The sequence below is a fragment of the Cavia porcellus genome, unplaced genomic scaffold (genome assembly GCF_034190915.1).
Source record: "Cavia porcellus strain 051 isolate PalLab524CR breed Dunkin Hartley unplaced genomic scaffold, mCavPor4.1 scaffold_21, whole genome shotgun sequence".
In the NCBI taxonomy this organism is placed as follows: Eukaryota; Metazoa; Chordata; class Mammalia; order Rodentia; family Caviidae; genus Cavia; species Cavia porcellus.
Window position 1 is genome coordinate 28,193,610 of NW_026947504.1, and position 20,675 is coordinate 28,214,284.

At 38.9% G+C, this 20,675-nt stretch overlaps 1 protein-coding gene across 6 annotated transcripts in view; it reads right to left on the reverse strand.

The window, feature by feature from the left end:
- The window catches only part of Cenpj (centromere protein J), a 59,762-nt gene that overhangs the window by 19,191 nt on the left and 19,896 nt on the right, over positions 1-20,675 (reverse strand). For all 6 annotated transcript variants that reach the window (XR_010041709.1, XM_013141165.3, XM_063232468.1 and 3 more), the window contains exons 8-9: positions 18,749-18,881; positions 9,619-9,784 (exon numbers count right to left, since the gene is read on the reverse strand). Coding sequence is in view for 5 of the 6 variants with exons in the window: in XM_013141165.3 (XP_012996619.1) it covers positions 9,619-9,784; positions 18,749-18,881 (299 nt within the window). In the remaining variant the exon portion in view is untranslated. The remainder of the gene's footprint in view (positions 1-9,618; positions 9,785-18,748; positions 18,882-20,675) is intronic.

The window sequence follows — 20,675 nt, forward strand, 5'->3', positions numbered from 1 at the left end:
CCACCGCAACCTGTTATGTGTCACAATGTTGGGATAACAGTACGCTTTCAGCTGTCGTTATGCAGGTACCCCAGTTCGTACCGATTCCAGTTATGGCGGACCCAGACGAGTTTCCTGTGATCCAGCTCGTGCGCAATACTCTCCAATTGGATCCATAAAGTTTTCTCTTTCATAAAAGAATGGGCAGGAATAGGGGCTCTGGCTGCCATGGCTACACTTGCCGCATTCGGCAGTCTACTTCTGCTCTGTCGGATTCGCAGACAAAGGAATAGGGACAAAGTAATTATCAAACAAGCATTGCTGGCCGTAGAATCTGGTCAAAGCCCGGGAGCATGGCTCGCCATGCTGTGACGCAAGTGTGGAGCAAAGCATCGCAGGGGGCGCTGTCCTTGGCCAGGAGACACCCCGGTCCCCATGTCGGGGAGCATGCGGGGTGGGCTCATAAAACAGATTTCTCGCCCCCTCCAAAAGAGCACCAACGAGTAGTGAGGCACTGTCATGACGGCCGCATGGCACCTCACGAGGGGTGCCGACCCCTGGAGACCCTGCGTCAGTTAAAAGAAAGGGGGAGACGTTGGGCATAGGCGCTCAACATACCATACCCCACCCGGGACTAAGGACCACACCAGCTTCCGCAATGCGTTACGTCCCTTTCCAAATTAACCACCTCGTGCTCACTTCATATTCGCCCTGTGCTGACTCTGTGGCAACCCCTGATTGACCACAGCTGGGTATATTAGCCAGAGCCCGCGTCTCATTCCAGCCCTTCCTCCTCATGGCAGCCTGATTGGCCACAGTCAGATATATAAGCCAGAACCCACAACAATAAAGTTGGCAGTTACCTGTTACCCACAAGAGCGTCCTCTGTCTCATTGGGGGGCTGCGCGGGTCAATATTAGTATAGTCTCTTAAGTTCAATTTCAGCATACATAAAGATAAGGACAGCTACTATGAAGAGAATGAGACACTATGGGAGTCATTCATTATTGTCTTCCACAATGTCAGACCTTGAAGACCCAAAAAACCTTCATCATCGTGTAATGACCTGATTTGTTCTATAATATGCAGTATGTATTCAATGTGTTCAAAGATGGGGACAACTATTTGGAAGAAAACTAGAGACAGGGACTTCGGAGAACATGGCGGACAGATAGCAGCATCTACGGAGGCTCTCTGAAAGACCCAGCTTAGAATTCAGGAATGGTGTGGAGTAAGGAATCATAAGCAAGAGGAGATATGCCCTGCTGACCCAAGTACGAACAGGGCTGAGAGAAACCAACTGGGAATGCAATCCTGGTGCTATAACTTGAACAGAAAAGCTTCAGAGTGGAAGCTGGAGCCCGCGCCATTGGAAGCCGCGATTTGGGTTTCCCGCAGCCGCTGCTGCGTCTACATCAGCTCGGCAGGGAGAGAGAGACACACAAAAGCTCTGAGAATGGGAATTGGTGAACGGAGTTGAAAGCAGGACGGGCGGGGAGCTGTGCATTGACTTGCAGTGAGTGAGAGAAACTGGGACTCTTCCACGGTCTAGGAGACTCCAACAGAGGACATTCTGGGACCGGGCAGACTTGCAGAAACAGGGCGCTGCAGTGACTTCAGTCACGTATCCCCCTCTCAAGCGGGATTGGTGAGAAGTGCCTAGCCTACATGACGCTGCTGGCTGAGACCCAGTAGACTAGCACAACCCAGGTCCCAGCACCTGAAGGTAGATTGACCTGGAGGGGCGGGCCCCGCATAGGCTGCCTGGTCTGCAACTTCCTGGTGCACTGTGGTGGGCAGAAACACCTAGCCGGCGCAATTCAATCAGACTGTGATCGACAGGGAAGGAAGCTGGGCCTCTTCTATACGCTTGCATACATAAGGAACAAAGAATATGGGAAGAGGCAGCAACAAGAAAGGCTCCTCGGCACCCAATCCTGAGAAAAAGGCAATAGCAGACACAGCATCAATAGATATAAACGCTATCTTCAGAGCCTCATAGACAAGTTCAGGAATGAAGTTATTAATGACCTGAAGCTAGACATAAGCAGAATAGTTAGAGAAACGCTAAGCACCACCCAAGAAAAAAACGGATGGTGGAATGGAAGAACAGAAAAAGAGTGGAGAATTGTTTAATGGAGAAAATAGAGAAAACATAGAATATGTGAAGCAGGTTCAAAGAGATTACCAGGAAACTAAAAACTTGAAAACTGGCAAAACAGCTTGAAAGAAACTAAGGACAGATTATCTGAACTGGAGGGCAAATTTGTAATGTGGGAGCATGAAATGAAAACTTCTTAAGAATAACAAAGAAACAAACAGCAATAATACAAAGACTAGAAGATGATAAGAGGATCTATAACTAAAGAATTAAGTACATAAAAGAAGAAGTAGGGACACAAACAAATGAACTACAAAAGCTACTCACAGAAATAATCCAGGAGAATTTTCCTAAATTAGCAAAAGGTAAAGATACTCAGTTGTATGAAGCATACAGGACCCCAACCACCTACAACCCAAACAGAGCAACACCCAGGCATATAATAATAAAAATTCCAGAAATCCCATACAAGAACAGAATATTAAAAGCCGTCAGAGACAAGAAACAGATCACTTACAAGGGAACACCCATCAGAATTACAGCAGACTTCTCAGCACAAACCATCAAATCACGAAGAGTGTGGGGAGAAATAATTCAAGCTTTGAAAGATAATAATCTCCAGCCAAGATTGATATATCCTGCACAACTATCCCTGGAAACTGATGGAAAACCAAGGTGCTTCCAGGATAAAGAGGAACTAGGGGAATATGCAACCACCAATTCAACTCTACAGAGAATACTGCAGGACATTCTAAAAAAGGAAAATACGAAGAATCCAGAAATAGTGGCAGAGAGGCCACAATGAATGGAGCAGAAAACAAAATGAAGAAGACAAACTGACAACTAATGACAGAAAAAGAGCTCAACAGAAATGAGGCAGAGAAGATTGGAAATTAGGAATAGCTATTTTGGAGAAAATGACGTCTTAATAGGTAATACTGATTTAGTATCATCTTGTTTTGAAGTCTCATCAAGCTTTTGTTCTTCTGTCTCCATTGGTCTAAACAGGTTGTATCTTATTGGATTTTATTATATATGATAGTATAAGCAAAAACTTTTATAGACAAGATTATACAGAAACCATTGTTCATTTTCTGTTAGTTGATTCTAAATACCCTGTAATGCTGTCATTCTCTTAAATGGTTATACATTGTTTTGATGTATTTGATGCTACAGTATACGAAGTTATACTCAAAGATTTCAAGGAAAGAGACAATATGGTAACTACTTTTTGGGGATTTTTTTTTTTTTTTTTGGTCTTTTTCCTTTTTATCGGTACTGGGGATCAAACTCACGACTGCCTGCTTGCAAGGCAGGCGCTTGTGCCGCTGAGCTAAATCCCCAGCCCTATGGTAACTACTTTTATGTTGGGATTATCTTGTGGTGAAACACTATTTTGCTTAAATGGTTATGTTTTGATCTGCATTGTTTTGCTGTTATGCCCTCTTTTATCTCAATCTCCATTTTAGTATTTACTTTTTTATTTTTATCCTTTTAATTAAGGGAAAAATAAATAAAAAAATAGCAGGATATATTATAGTAACCCACTTTGACTTTCCATTATCTTGATTTAATGCCCTGTATTGCTCTCACCATCTTGTTTTGAATAATGTTCCTCTATTCTGTTTTGCTTGATAGTACCAGGTTCGAAAGTTTAGGCAACAACTGTGAAGATAGTGGAATTCATTATGATGCCCATTCTGCTTGACTATTACCTACTTTTGAAGACCTATAATGTCTCCAATGTTTTAGTTTTGTTGGTTTTGTTCTTTACTGTTTTGTTCAATTTTATTATAACTGATGATATAGGCAATTCTATTAGAGATAGCGGGAGGCATTATGGTAACCATTGTTGATCACCTTGTATTATGCTTTTACATTATCTATCATGTCCACCCTTTTGACTGACTCCGTTCTGTTATGTCACATTTGGTTCTACTCTCTTCCAAAAAAGTAATAAGAACTGTGGAAGCAACAAAACCCAAAATGTGTAATTGTCATTGTACAAAAGAGAGGAAAAAAAAGTGCTCTAAATGATATAACTGCATGTATATTTAAGTGTATAAGATAGATAACGATATTACTGAGTTCTGTTGGATCATTGAATAGAACTGTTTGCAGTCTCAATGTTGGAATGTCTACTTTATAAGCTTTAATTTTGTAACTTGAACAATTATTTCTAAGATGACAATATGTAATCCATTAACTAGTGATTTCCTACTGTTTATTTTTTTCTGTAAATCTGTATAACTTGTACCCTTTCTCTGCTTTTTTTTTTCTCCTTAAATATAATATAAAAAAAGAAAACTAGAGACAATAAGATAGACAGTGAAGATCTCTTGCTTTGAAATCTGCATTTCTTTAAATTGTTTCTTTTTAAACTGTTTTGTTCTATTTTGATATGTTTAATCTTACCCTCTTTAAGATATAAAACAAGTGTGTAGGACTGATAACCATATTACTAAGTATTTGTTGGATCACTGAGCAGAACTGTTGGCAATGTCACCATTTGAATATCACTTTACAACTTTAATTTTGTAACCTTAACAACTATTTCTAAGATGATACCTTATCAACTGGTGTACCTTATCAACTGGTGATTTTTTACCGTTTATTTTTCTATAATTCTGTATTATTTCTACCCTTTTTTTCTCCATGTTTTTTTGTTGTTGTTGTTGTTTCTTTCTCTTTAAATTAAAAAATAAGAGACAAAAGGTTTTTTTCCTCAAGAAATTCTTCCTAATCTTAGCCTTGTTCCTAGAATTCATTCCTCAATTTTAGAGAACATGAACTGTGGCATTTCAGACATAGGAGAATTGTATTTTGCCAGTATCACCGTCAGTGTGTTAAAATTTATGGAATTCTACCTTTTATGTTTGTAAATTGTGTGGTATTTTTTGTGTGTGTGTGTGTATTTTTGTATTTTTACCGGTACCAGGGATCGAACTCACGACCACGTGCTTGCAAGGCAGGTGCTTATGCCGCTGAGCTAAATTCCCAGCCCAATTGTGTGGTATGTTAATTTTAGTTCAATAAAGTTGCTTCAAAAAACACCTAGATTAAATAACTAATTTTTTTAAAAAAGAACATACTCAAATGGAAAGAGGAACTAAGAAAAGGAGAGGGGAAAGAAAAGCAAGGCAAAGGGGATTAAAAGAAAAATATAGAAGGAAAAATGGAAACAAAGTTTCTATAAATGGTGTAGGAATGAAGGTTAAAGGGAAGAGAGAAAAATGGGAAAATACAAAATTGGATATTCAGAGTACAAATTCCCTATGATGAACGTGAGCATAGATAGGGAAATATGTAATAAATAACAAAAAAAACTCACCAAACCATTCCAGTCATATCTTCAAAAATATTAAATGCCCAGGAGTCTACCCAAGAAAGTAAAAGATCTCTATAATGAAATCAGAGCTCTGAAGAAACGAATTGAGGAGAACATTAGAAAAATGGAAGAAATCCCTCTCTTTGGGTTAGAAAAATTACAATGGTTAAAATGGCCATACTACCAAAACCAATCTACGGATTCAATGTAATCCTTATTAAAATATCAACTGGAAAAGGTAATCCTGAATTTCATTTGTAATGAGAAAAGACCCAAAATAGCCAAAGCTACCCTGAACTAAAAGACCAAGGCTGGAGACATCACAATACTGTATTTCAAATTATAATACAAGCTATTGTAAGACAAAAACAAGACAGTACTGGCACGAAAACATAAATATAGAACAACAGAAGACACAAAAACAAACCCAAATATCTTAGTCATCCGATTTTTTGACAGAGGGGCCAAAAGCATGCTGAAGAAAAACTGGAGTCACACATAGAAAACTGATAGTAGATCACTATCTCTCAACCTGTATCAAAATCAAATCAAAGTGGACCAAAGACCTAGATATAAAATCAGAAACACTGTGTCATGGTTTATGTGAGTGGCCCCCAGGCCTCATGCATTTGCACTGTGCATTTGTGATTGCTTCATTGTCTAGAGCTTGGATTGGGGGTGTTAGTGCTACAAAGGCCTAGGGGTGGAGCCAAGATGTAATGTAACGGCAGGAAGAAGGTGTGTCTTGCTTTTTTGCTGGTTTCTGCCTTGCTATTTGCAGCCACCATGAACTGCGGCTCTGCCATGCTAGCCTGCCTTAGAGCCAACTAAGTATGGACTAAAACCTCCAAAAACTGTAAAAAATAAACCTTTCCTTTCCCATCTTTGGGCATCAGGTATGTTGTCTCAGGGACCAGTAAAAAGTAACTATGTAAGACACACTGTGACTGACAGAAGACAATATAGGAGAACACTTGAAAGCCATAAGCATAGAGTAAACTGAATGAGACTCTAAAAGAAATCTAAGAATCAACAAACAGGACAACATCAAACTTAACATTCTTTTGCACATCAAAAAAACCAAGAATGAGTGGAGGCTAACTGGAATCTCTAGCAACAACAAGATTAGGAACCACAGTGGTGGCAATAAGAATGAGTGAACAGCCTGACCCCTGAGAACTGGAGACCAGGCTGCACAGGATCAAGCTTCTGAACACAGGGCTTCTGGCTGTGTTGGAAAACAGCATATGCACAATGCTTTGAGGTCAAAACAACCACAGCTGAGGCAGCAGAGGACATGACTGCTGACACCCCTAGTCCACAGCAATAAGCTGTTAACCTCTAAGACAAGATAGTCCTCCTAACTGGCAAGATTTACCAATTGGAGAAATCTTTGAATTGATTCTCAAGGTCCTCTCAGTTCCCATGCTTGCCTCAATAACCCCTTCCTTTGTTTGAAAACCAAATTAATACAGACTGCCCAGAGTTCCTTGTCTCAACCCAAGGAATTGCAAATTCCATTAGAAGGTTTTGACCCTCTTGTAGCCCTTAAACATTACATCTCTTTCATTTAAGCCACTCACTATCCACTCACTTAAGAGACCGGAGGTAGGCCAAGACCTCTACATCCGAGATGGATGCGGATTGCAGATACATGCAGATCGCAGATACATGCAGATTGCCGATGTGAGACCCAAGCAGCCTTGGGCCTGGAAGTCAGCACTTCCCTACCTTGTGACCAGCAACGCAAGTAGCCATGGGTGCTCTGTGACTGAAGCCTGAGAGGAGCCAGTGGTATGGAACAGATGTGGGCAGCAAGTCCAGAAAGCTGCTGGCCAAAGCCACTGGTTAAAGATGCCATCTGCACCCAGCATGGACCCTGCTGCACACGCAGTGGGATTACCCAGCACAGATCTGGGCTCTGATTTAGACACCATCACAAAACTGCAAGCACCAGAAAAAAGGTTTTTTCCTTGTTTCTCTTTGTTTATTAGTTTGTTTTGTTTTCCTTTCTCTGTCAATTGGGAGGAGGTTTAGGTTGAGACATTCACTGTTTTGTTTTGTCCCTCCTGTTTCTTTCCTCAACAATCTTTCCAGATTTCTTAATATTTACATGTGAATGAACATTGTCTCTAGATTTTCTGGTTCATTTCAAAATTCTCTTGCTCAGGTTCCCTGTACTGAGATTATAGGTATGAGCGTCCCTGGCAAGAAGACTAAAATCTAAAATATATAAAGTAGTTAAAAGATTAACCTCCCCATAAAACAGTGACTTCAATGAAAAGTAAGAGAACTAAGTAGATATGCCTCAAAACAAGTTTGAACGATCAAAGAGTATATGAAAAATGCTCAATATCTCTAGTCATCAGAGAAATGCAAATTAAAACTACATTCAGATTCTACCTCACCTAAATCAAAACAGCTATCATCAAAAATATAACAAACAGCTGAGCAGTGCTACACACCTATAATCTCAGCACTTTTGAAGGCTGAGGCAGAAGGGTCCCAATTTCAAGTTCTGTCTGGGCAACTTGGCAAGACCTTTTCCAAAATAAAAATGGTGAGGGTACAACTAGTGCAAAGCCCTAGGTTCAATCCCCAGTACCAGAAAACAAAACAAACAAATGAAGCAAGACAAAACAAAACAAACTGAATAATGAGAATAAAAGAATCTTCTACATCTCTGGTGGTAATGTAAAACAGTACAACCACTTTGGAAATCCGTATAGAGACTCCTTAACAGACTAAAAACACTTGACCAAGCTCGATTACTCTTGAGCATATTCCTGAAACAATTATAAAATAAATATTTCAGTAGTACATCCATTTTCATACCAGTAAGAGCTCAATTCACAATAGCTGAGTTGCAGAAACAGCCTACATGCCCATCAGATGAATGAATAAAAAAATGGAACATAATACACACAATGGGACATTACTCAGCCATAAAGAAAAACAGAATCATGTCATTTGCAAGAAAACTGATGGAACAGTAACCCTAACTGGGGTTAAAGGGATGTACCACCACTTGTCAAGCTAGGATTCCAATTTAAATATTACACAGTGCCAATCAAAGAAAAGAGTAGAAAGGAAGAGAAAGATGAAGACAAGATGATCACTGATGAAGTAGTATATTCTTACTACTTTTATGTACTTTGAAATTCTCTAAATGTAAAAAATTACTTTTTAAAAAAAAGCGGTGAATGAACGGGTGGCCAAAATTGAGAGAGATTTCACTGCATATGTTTGTGTGAATTGGAATATATTTATACCACCTTTCAAATGAAAACTTTAAAGATTTTTTTAAAAACTATCATATTACATTTAGCGCACCAAACACTAACCAAAACATATTATTACAAACTTTTCCCCATAAATATATTTAACAGGGGGCCAGCAATTTAGCTTAGCAGCAAAAGTGCCTGTCGGGCAAGCACAAGGTCATGAGTTTGATCCCAGATGCAAAAAAAAAAAAAAGTTTACTCTGAATATACTTAATGAATTAAAGAGGAAGGGATATAGCTCAGCTCAGTGGCACAGCACCTGCCTAGCAAGCATGGAGCCCTGAGTTCAATTCCTGGTACCAAGAAAAAAAGAGAATTACAGACTCTGAGTGAGGCCAGCATGGTGGCATACGCCTGTAATCCCAGCATTCAGGAGGCTGAGGCAGGAGGATCTTTGAGTTCAAGGCCAGTCTAGGCTACACAATGAGTTCAAGGCCAGCCTGAATTACCTAATGAGACTCTGTCTCAAAAAAAAGTCCTTATCTGTATTGTTTTTCTAGGTTTTAGTAAGAAATGTGTTAGTTCTTTCCTTCAATCATGTCCATGTCTAACTCTGAAATAAAACAAGACTGATAATTTGGCCTATAAATTTAAAAATTTCAGAATTAAACATCTCACTAGGATAGGGGCCTCATATTATTATAAATAAACAGAATAGTTAAAAAACTAACACAACACTGCATGGTAAACTTTCAACTCCTGGTATGCTAGTTTGTCTGTGGTCTCTTTGGAAAGCCTTTAGTGTACCTCAGAACACACACATTGCACTACTTAGAAGTCATGCTGTAAGAGATGTCCCTGCTGTACTGTCTCTGACAGATTATTTTTTGAATGGATTAATACCAATCTCTTTGATTATCAAATAATTCTAACAAGATTTTCACAAGATTTTCGCCTTTCTACTAACTTATAAATACACAGCATACCTGTATTTCTTCACGTTCTTTTTTATCTGGGAAAGTTCTTGCAGCTGTCGCATACTTTTCAAAAACTTTACGCTCCTTTTGTAGCTTCCTCATTTCTTCTTTTTTCAAATCTTCTATCCGAGCCAATTCTTTTACTTTCTGTTGCTCAAAGTCTGCAGTTTCTTTCCTACAACGACCAAATTATGTTACTTAGGGGAACACCTCAAATATATTAATCCACATGTGCACCAAAATAAAGACAGTGCTAGTCTAGGACTTACTGGTTCTAGTGAACCACAAGCCTGAAATTCTGGCCAACCACTTCCAGTCAGACACCCAATAAGCATCTACTGAGGATCTGCTATGAAGCACACACACTAATAAGCAGTGTGAAATCAGAGAGAAAAGAACAGAAATCCTTACTCTTGTGAAGCTTCTTACATTCCAGTGGAAGTGACAAAACCATAAGAACAAACCAGATGGGGCTGGGGATTTAGCTCAGCGGCATAAGCACCTGCCTTGCAAGCGCGTGGTCGTGAGTTTGACCCCCAGTACTGAGTAAAAAAAAATAAAGAAAGAAAAAAAAAAACAAACCAGAATACTAAAGCACTAAGAAGGCAAATAAAGAAAGGAGGTCAGGAAATATGAGAGTGAGAGGTTGAAAATCTAGATGAAATTATCTTCTGGGACAATCCAGAAGTAAAACTAGGTGGAAGTGAGAAGAAGCCATGAGATTGTTTGGACAAACCCTGCGGATGGAACACCAAGTGCCAAAGCCCAGTGGCAGGAATCAGCCTGGGGGCCTCAGAGAACAGTCGGGGGACCAGTGTGGCTAAAATAGACTGAGCAAAGGATGGATGGTAGGAGACAATGTCAAAAAATAAGGAGGGTTAGCTAAGGCTGGGTTTTGGCTCAGTGGCACAAGTGCTTGCCTGGCAAGTGTTAGGTTATGAGTTCAATCCTCGGGATCAAAAAAATAACACAGCATAACATAACAAAAAATAAGGCTTAAAAAGTGTATGCATATACACATATACATAGGCCAGATTAACACAGATCTTAAGAGAGCTTGGGAAGATGCTGGCATCTACAGAAGGCTGATCTGACAAGCTGTCTTACCCAAGGAGCACCAGATGCCAGGCGGAGAACAGGGAAAAAACAGGAAAGACCAGCAGAGAGACAGTTAAAAAGCATATATCATCACAAGGGCAGAGGTTGAGGATCTGGTACAGAATGGCGCCTCTGGACATAGCATGAAGTGATCAGTTATAAAGGAAGTGAGACAGCAACGAAAGACTGAAGGATGACTCCAGATTTTCTGTCCTAGCAAAAGGAAGAACAGTCTTGAAGTTTGCTGAGAGAGGGAAAACTGTGAAATAACTTTGCAAAGGAAAACCAGAGGCTAATTTTTATAATAAATTTTTATAATAAAATTTGAAATATTTATCAGCTCCCTCAGCAGAGAGACTTGACTCGGCAGCTGGACAGTGAATGTAGGCTAGAAATTTCATTTGCAGCATGGCATACAGATGGAATAAATGGTAAGGAGAATATGGCTGGGAAGTAGCTCACTGATACATGCTTACACCTCAGTTCAATTCCTAACACAAAAACAAAACAGAAAAGATACTTAAGGGGACTGTGGGGAAGCTCAGTGGTCTAGCCTGTCTAGCATGTGTGCAGTACATACTAGGTACAATGCTTAGCACAAAAAAAATTCACATTTGACAAAATGTTCACAAGCTCTACAACATACAAAGGCAAAAACTGAGGACATCTGATAAAGCTTTTTTTTTTTTTTTTTTTTTTTTTGTCTTTTTCGTTTTTATCAGTACCAGGGATCGAACTCATGACTGCCTGCTTGCAAGACAGGCGCTTATGCCACTGAGCTAAATCCCCAGCCCCTAGGACATCTGATAAAGCTTTAACATCATCAATAAATGTACATAAAAATCTTGCAATAAGTAAGACAAAACCACTAAAAAAATGAGCAAAGGTCACAAAGGAATTTATAACGTATGACCATTAAACATAAAAGTACACTCAACTTTATCAATAATTAAATAAATGTAATTTTTAAGAAAAAATTTGAAATGATTAGCAGGTTGGCAAGCATTTAAAGACTGTGAATGTTCAACTCCAGTGATGGGGAAAGCAGATGAGAAGGAACCTCAGCTACAGACTAAGGCAGCAAGAACATCTTGAAATTCATTGTGAGGAAGGTGTTTGTTTATCTTCCCTAAATGGAGTCTAACCTCTACGATATTCTCAGCAGGACATTTATAAGAGCTAACTCCCACCAAAAGACTGGCTGAAAAGTTTACAGCAGCACTCATAAGATACAGTCATCTCAAGGACACAGAATTCTAGGGTGCACTAATACAATAAGAAGTTTAGTACATTGTTCAATTAAACTTAGTAGATTAAGGAATGAGACATATAACAGAAGGTAGGGCCTGCAGCCCAGTGCTGGGCTGGAACTATGGCTGTCATTTACTAAAGGTGTGAACTTGGACAACTTTCTTAATTCCCCAGTGGCTCTCTGTAAAATGAAAAGGCTTACATAATCCCTACTTTCAAGATTTGGGTGTGGCTATGGACAGAACTTGGCACAGTGAAAGTCTTTAAAAAATATTTATTATGATTTAAATGTTCTTTATAAGAAAAAATATAGCAGGGTATGGTAGCACAAACTTGTCTCAGCACTCTCAAAAACAAAAAAAAATTATATACAATTTTACAGTAGAGCATTTAAAAGGTTACCAATGAGTTTTTAAATAAATTTTCACTTTTTATCAGTCATTATTGTTTATATTAAACCCATTTTTACAATATATAGCTTGAAAAGCAAAAATATTTATTTTTAAAATAACAATTATTCTTCAGAATTCAATTTTTAAACACAACTGGAATACAAACACAGTAACTGATTTCCTTTATTAATGGATTACCAGACTGCGATTCTTTATCTGGATTATCCGGTTCCAGATACGTTTTAGAATTCACAACTTTTTATGTTTTAGAAAAGAAATATAGCAGTGCTATGAGGAGAAGGGTGACACAGGAACCTTCAGAAATCTGTCCTTCCACTCAAACAACTACCAAGCCGGCAGGCTGTCAGAATCAATGCTCTGAAACTGCAGTCTGTCTTAAGGAAAGCTTGCAACACTGCGAATGCTGGAGAAAGGAAGAGGCTGAGAAATGGAGGTGACTTCTGGCATTTACATAGGAGCAGCTACCTTCCCTCAGTTCCCAGCCATATAGCAGGCAGCCAGCAGGACCATGGCCTCCATCCTGTGCACCACACAGGGTCAAGGTAGGCCCAGCACTGGGCTACACATGTCCTGAAACACCACACTCCCTAGCACACAGGCCAAATGCTACTGCAAATCTCCTTCCAGAGGTGCCTGTGAAGATAATTTAGGAACAAAACCCTTACTTTCTTTTTTTTTTTCATAGATCCAAGCATTTAAGAAAGTGTCAAGTTGTTGGCTGGTGTGGAGATAACAAAATACACTTAGTGACTACACATGACAAGTACAATCTGCAAAAGCCACTGGAAAAAGCCACAAATGGACAATTGCAGCTCTCAAAGTGTAATAAAAACAATCCTAGGGTGACAGGACAATCTGATTCACAGTTATCACGTGGCAACACTCCAAATGTTTGGTTTTAGCAAGAAATGTCAAACCATCCATAGAAACAGGAAAATATGGTCTACGTACAGCAAAAAAGAGAGACTGACACAAACCATCACTGAGGAAAAGAAAAGCAGACATGGGACCTTAATACTACTTTAAATTAACTGTGTCAAATATGCTCAAAGAACTAAATGAAAGCACAAAGAATTAAAGGAAGCATGGAGAATGATACACAAACAAGGGCAGACTTCAATAATGAAATAGAAATTGTAAAAGGGTACCACACAGAAATTCTGGGACTAAAATGACTACAGCTGGAATAAGAATTCCCTAGAGGGATTCAGCAGCAGGGCCTTCAAGATAGCAAATGCAATCACTCGGTCTGATTAGCACAAAGACCAAACTGAAGAGCTAACCAGACCCTAAGAACCTGAGGTGCTGCAAGGTTACAGCTACACACATCACCACATTCCCAGGGGAGAGAGAAGGAGACGAAAAAATATGGGAAGAAACAAAGGCTAAAAACATTCCAAACTTATGAAAACCATGAGTAACAGATCCATGTGCCTCAAGGACTCCAAATAAAATAAACTTCAAAAGATCCACAAAATGACCTAAATGTTAAAAGACACAGTCTTAAAAGCAACATCAGAAAAATGAGAGAGAGAGAGAGAGAGAGAGAGAGCATGGGCGGGCTAGGGCTAGGGCTAGGGCTGAGGGGTATAGCTCAGTGGTAGAATACTTATCTACCACACATAATGCCATGATTAATACCCAGTACAGAAGAAAAAAAAAAAGCATGCTTCCGTACATGATAGTAACTCCTCTTTTAATTCTTAATTATACCCATACAATAACTAGGAGTAATTAATATAATGCAATAATTATACAGTGAACCCCCAATATAATACAGTAATTATACAATGGACACCCCCAAATTTACAGTGGTTAGAACAGTGGAAGAATTTCAGGAACAGTCATAAAAATGCCTATAATGCCTATTTATATAGTCTAAACCATAAATATGCTGTCATTTAATTATTATTTTACTAATTTATATAATTTAATAAAATACTATATTAATAAAGACTTAGGAGGTACAAGGCATTTTCATGGCATCTTAGGGATCTTAGTTAGAAATAAAAAAGAATAAAAAAGAACACACGTAATACAGGAAACTGTTATGATACAAGGATGCTGATGCATCTGCAGAAGGCTTATGGGTGAGCAGTCAATCAGAAATAAGGAGAACTAAGTAATACTATCAGATTGGCTTGCAAACCTTCTGCCAAAAAAACAACTACAGAGGATATCTGCAGTTTCCACAAAGTCCCAGAGGTTCTGAAAACAATTATTAGTTAGGTTCTAAGGAAAAGTCAGCAAAGACTGAGGCCACAAATTCTGAACCACAACCTCGTACGGGTAATACCATAACCTTATATTAATGAGCACATAATAACTAAAATATAATCTGCAACTGTAATAACCCAAAGGAGGGAGTGGGCAGAGCCAGTAGGTTTTAAGTCAAAAATTGGGTATTATATACTGATTTAAGTTAAATTCATTAAGTAAATGTAACAATTATAAACAACAGACCATGGGCTGGGGATTTAGCTCAGTGGCATAAGCGCCTGCCTTCCAAGCAGGCAGTCATGAGCTCGATCCCCGGTACCGATAAACAAAACAAAACAAAACAAAACAGTGAATAAACAACAGACCTTCAAAACTAAACAAAGCAAACGCACAGAATTAAAGGGAAAAAGACTTGTTCTTCAATGTATTTGAAGACTTCAATAATCTTAATTTTGTTAACAGAACATCTAGACAATGGGGCTGGGGATTTAGCTCAGCAGCATAAGCACCTGCCTTGCAAGCAGGCAGTTGTGAGTTCAATCCCTGGTACCAATAAAAACGAGAAAGACGAAGAAAAAGAACACCTAGACAAAAAAATCAACAAGGACATAAAGCACTTGAACAATACCATACATCCATTAGCCCTAGCAAGCATAAAAGGAATACTCTACCCAACTGCTTAAGAATGAACATTTGTCTCAAGTACACATGGAATACTCCTACCAAGATAATCAGCCTAAAAATAATTCTCAATAATACAAAGTACCTTTGACCAAAGTACCTTCTCCAACCAAAATGGAACAAAGCTAGAAATCAATGACAGAAGTAAAACTGAAAAACACCAAATACATGGGAAATACATTATACATTATTACTATTTTTTTAATCTTTTTGAGACAGGGTCTCACTATGCAGTTCATGATGTCCTTGAGCTCACTTTGGAGCCTAGGCTGGTCTCAAACTCACAAGGATCTCCTGCCTCCTGCTGGGATTACAGGTGTGTGCCACAATGCCTGGTGCATAATACATTCTTAAACATTTAATGGGTCAAAGAAAATCATTAAGAGATTCAAAAAATACTTGGAGATGAGTGAAATGAAAATAACATACCCAGACTTATGAGATAACAGCAAAAAAAATTAATGGATATTTACATATAAATGCCATATTTAAAAAGACTACTATCACACATCCAAGAGAAAAAGACATGAAAATACTAGAACCTCTGTGCATGGCTTATGAAAAATAATATGTAGTTCCTCAAAAATTACATCTATAAATCAAATAAATTACCATACGATCCAGCAATTTCATCTCTGGATACATCACCAAAAGAATTAATGTATCTGTTAAGGGGCTGGGGATTTAGCTCAGCGGCATAAGCACCTGCCTTGCAAGCAGGTAGTCATGAGTTCGATCCCTGGTACTGATGAAAAGGAAAAAGACAAAAAAAAAAAAAAAAGAATTAATATAAGAGGGTTTTGGGGGGAGGGGTTTTGTTTTTGTTTTTGTCTTTTTGAGACAGGATCTCACCATGCAGTTTAGGATGGCCTTGGGCTCACTTTGTACCCTGGGCTGGTCTTGAACTTGCAAAGATACACCTGCCTCAGGCTCCCGAGGGCTGGGATTACAAGAGTGCACCACCACACTCGGCTCTGTTTAAAAAGGGCTGGCACAGCTCCTGCCTGGCAAATACGAAGTCCTGAGTTCAATTCCCAATACCAAAGAAAAAAAAAAGAATTAAAAAAATGCAACAGGGGGCTGGGGATTTAGCTCAGCGGCATAAGCGCCTGCCTTGCAAGCAGGTAGTCGTGAGTTCGATCCCTGGTACCGATAAAAACGAAAAAGACCAAAAAAAAAAAAAAAAAAAAAAAAATGCAACAGATATTTGTACATCAATGTTGATCATTCCCAAAGATACCAACAGCCCAGTGACCATCAAGAGATGGTAGACAATAAACAAACAAGGTATTGTGAAGTCACACAAGTAGAGTATCATCCAACCATTAAAGTACTGAATACAGACACATACTAAAATATATATGAACCTTGAAAACATGTGAAGTGAAAGAAGCCAGACATAAAAGATCACATGTTAAAATTCATTTTAAATGAAATATACAGACTATGTAACTCTATAGAATCAAAAGGCAGAGATCAGTGGTTGCCAGGAAGCAGGGAAAGACAAATGGGAAATGACTAATGGATATGGGATATCCATTTGGGGTTTTTGAAAACATGGAGAGGTGGTAGTTGCACACTATTGTAAATCCACTAAACTTTAAAATGATTACTTATGGACCAGTACCACTGAGCTCTACCATAGTACATCCTTAGCCAGCACAAAACCCTGGGTTCAATCCCCAGCACCACAAAAAGTGGGAGGAAAAAAGATTTTAAATTGTATGGATTTTATCTCGTTTCAATAGAAAAAATAAAGAAGAAATACAGCATACATGTCATATATAATACCCCCCAGCAAGAACTAGGCAGCAGTCTGGAATCAAACACAACAGTGTTTCTGCAATCCAACCTATTACTATGAACAGTAAGCACAATTCAAAGATATATGGGGCTGGGTGTGGTAGCACATGCCTGTGATTCCCACACTTTAAGAGGCAGAGGAAAGATTGCAAGTGTGAGCCCAGCCTGTGCAACCAGTACCACCTTGTCTCAAAAAACAGAAAGTGCCAAAGCTGTCACTCAGTGTGAAGGCCCTGGGTTCAATCTCTAGACTTGGGGAAAAAGGAAAGCTGGGTATGGTGGCACATGCCTGTAATCCCAGCACTCTGCAGGCTAAAGCAGGAGGATCACTGGCAGATTCAAAACCAGCCGAGGCTACAAAGTGAACAAAGTGACAAAAAAAAAAGGAGAAGAGACAGACAGGATGAGATACACACATACATGCATACCAGAAATGCTACCAGAAGACACAGACACCAAGAAAAAAACCACAGGCAGAGACTGGCATGGTGCAACTGTAAGCCAGCAACTAAGATACCACATAAGACATGTGGCCTGCACCCCAGGGAGAGAACCAGCCAGCATCTCCCAAGATCCTCACCATGTTGGAACTTAGAATGCAGGGAAACCAAGCAACCCACTCACCTTCCTAGTGTAAGCAGCTGTGGCTCAGGCAAGCGGCAGCCGCCCCAAAGAGATAATCAGCCAGCATCTCCTGAGATCCATCATGATGGAACTTAGGGTGCTGGGAAACCAAACAACCTGCTCGCCTCCTGGTTAGCAGCCATGAGCCTGTGGGCTGAGAATCAAATATCCCATACCCCCAACCTTAGCAAATGAGAGCCAGAGAGCTGAACATCTCTTGGGAGGTTGACCATATGCAATATAGCAAATAGGAGGATTTTCTTCTACCATCTCTTTGAAGGCAAATATTTTTATCACTGTTTTGCTTTGTTCTGATTAACTGTATTGCTCTATTCAATATTCTATTTTGATAAGTTCTATAATGTTCTTTGATTTGATTTTGCTATACCTGATTAAAAGAACAACTATTGTGAAAATAACAATATACTATGGCACCTATTACTGTTATCCTGGTAACCTGCTGTGACATTCTGTATCAATTTCACTGCACTGTCTCAATTGGCTTTGTTCTATCTTGTTCTGTTGTATTTCATTAACTTCAAAATAATAAAAAAAAATTTTTTTTAAAGACATAAGGCCTGGCTAATGCTTTCATGTTGGACTTTCAGCATTTAAAACCATGAGAAAATAAATTTCTTTTGGTTTAGGCTACCCAGTTTGAAAGACTTTGTCACAGCAGCCCTAAGAAGCTAATGCACTAGTCAAGTTACCACTGGAATTCATGGCTCCAAACTGCCTTTCTTTCCTTTTCTCAGAGGAAGGACAGTCTCCAACTCAAGTTCCTCCTGCCTCAGACTCCCAGGGTACTAGGGTTACGGGCATGTGCCACGTGCCCAGGCTCAAACCATTTTCAAATTTCAATTTATGATCCTCCCATCAAGAAGATTCCATTTCAACAATCCTGACTACATTTTACTTCATAAAAAAAATCTTAAAAGGATACAGATTCCACCTCCTTTGCAGTTCTATTTGCTGAACTAATCTATGTTTCACGTACTTTACATACCATCTTCAGGAATAATTTTTCTCATCTCACGACACAAACTTACCTGAGCTTCTCCATGGCACTTTCTTGTTCCATGCGAAGTTTAGCCAATGATGCATTCTCAGCTTTAAATTTTTCTATTTCTGTATCCAATTCAACAACTTTCTCTCGCAAAGCCTGGGATCGAGCATTATCACCTACAAAACAGGTCACAGATGCTGAAATTCAAAACAAGTCTTATAGCAGCCAAAACACTAGCCAGTTCCTACTACTAAGAACCAAGAATATGGAAACCCCTGGGTCATCATGGTACATTATGAAATACCAAAAAGAAAAAGAAAAAATGAAACTAGTCTAATTTTGAAGAACTAATTCAAAAGTATCAATTTGACAAAAAAAATCAACATTACAGATAAAAGGAAATCATGCAAATCAGTATTTTAAAGACCAAAAAAAGCTGAATGTGGTGATGCATACCTGTAATCTCAGCACTCAGGAAGGCTGAGGCAAGAGGATCTAAAGTTCAAGCCCAGCCTGGGCAAAATAGAGACTTAGCAAGACTCTGTTACAAAATAAAAATAATACATATTTTTGAAAGGACTGTGAGGGATTTAGCTCAGTGGCATAAGCACCTGCCTGGCAAGCACAAAGTCGTGAGTTCAATCACTGATACAAAAAAAAAAAAAGGCTGTGGATAAAGCTCAGTGCCAAAGTCCTGGGCACAAAAATCTAGTTCCATAAGTAAATAAATAAAACTCACCAGGTATCTCAAAGGGCCAGCTAACACCAAAATGAAAGTTCCTACCCCCATATAACTAATCAAAGAAATGTACATTGTAATTTGTTTCCTAGATCTAATTTGTTCTTTAAAACTGTAGGCAATGTTACTGTCATTCAGAAACAAGCATTTTAATGTGGTACTACCTTGTTGTAAAACACAATACTAACAGGATGAGGCTAGTTTATCCACGTATCTCCATCATGTTACAAATACATAGGAAAAATGACTGAAAGGAAATACCCAAAAATGGTAGAGTAGTTACCTTTAGAAAATTTAGTTACGAATATTTTTGCTTCTTTATTTTTTTTTTCTGGTGCCAGGGAATAGAATTCATGAACTTGCGCTTGCCAGACAGATGCTTATGCCACAGAGCTAAATCCCCACACCCATTTCTTTACTTTTTAAGAGCCTAAGCTTCATGCAAAAAATATTATATTTACAATCAGATTTGGGGGGGTACCAGAAATCCAACTCAGAACCTTGCGTTTGCCAGGCAGGCGCTGTGCCACTGAACTATATCCCTGGCCAAAATTTGTTTTTTAAATAAATCATAATTTATATTTTAAAGCACTTAATGCTCTACTAGAAATTGAGAGCCTGTAATACAATAAAATAGAAAGGAGTTTCTCAATAGAAGCTTGTAAAGGTCAGCGTATTAACACGGCCATTAACAGGAGACTGATATGCATATGTTAGAACAATCAAACTATCATAAACAAGGTACAGGACAGTGTGTAAAAATGTTTTCATCTGTGTAGGAAAGAATTAAACATACACTCACACATATTTAACATGAGTGATTCATTCAGAATACACAAATAAAATGGTAATACTGCTACCAGTAGGAAAGGGCCTACAACTAGGGCTAGTGAAAGACAAAGTTGTTTTTACAGTAGTCCCCTTATCAGCTCCGCATTCCTCAGTTTCAGTTACAGTCAAGCACAGAGCAAAAATATTAAGTGGAAAACTCCAGAAATCAACAAGTTTTAATCCCACCTGGCACGTGAGTCATCCCTCTGTCCACCACACTGCCCACCCATGAATCACTTTGTGGCCATCTAATTATTAGACTGACTTATGGCATCGCAATGCTTATGTTGAAATAACCCTTATTTTCCTTAATAATGACCTCAGAGCACAAGGCAGTAGTGCTGCTAATCTGAATATACCATAGAGAAGCCACAAACTGCTTCCCTTTAAGTGAAAATTG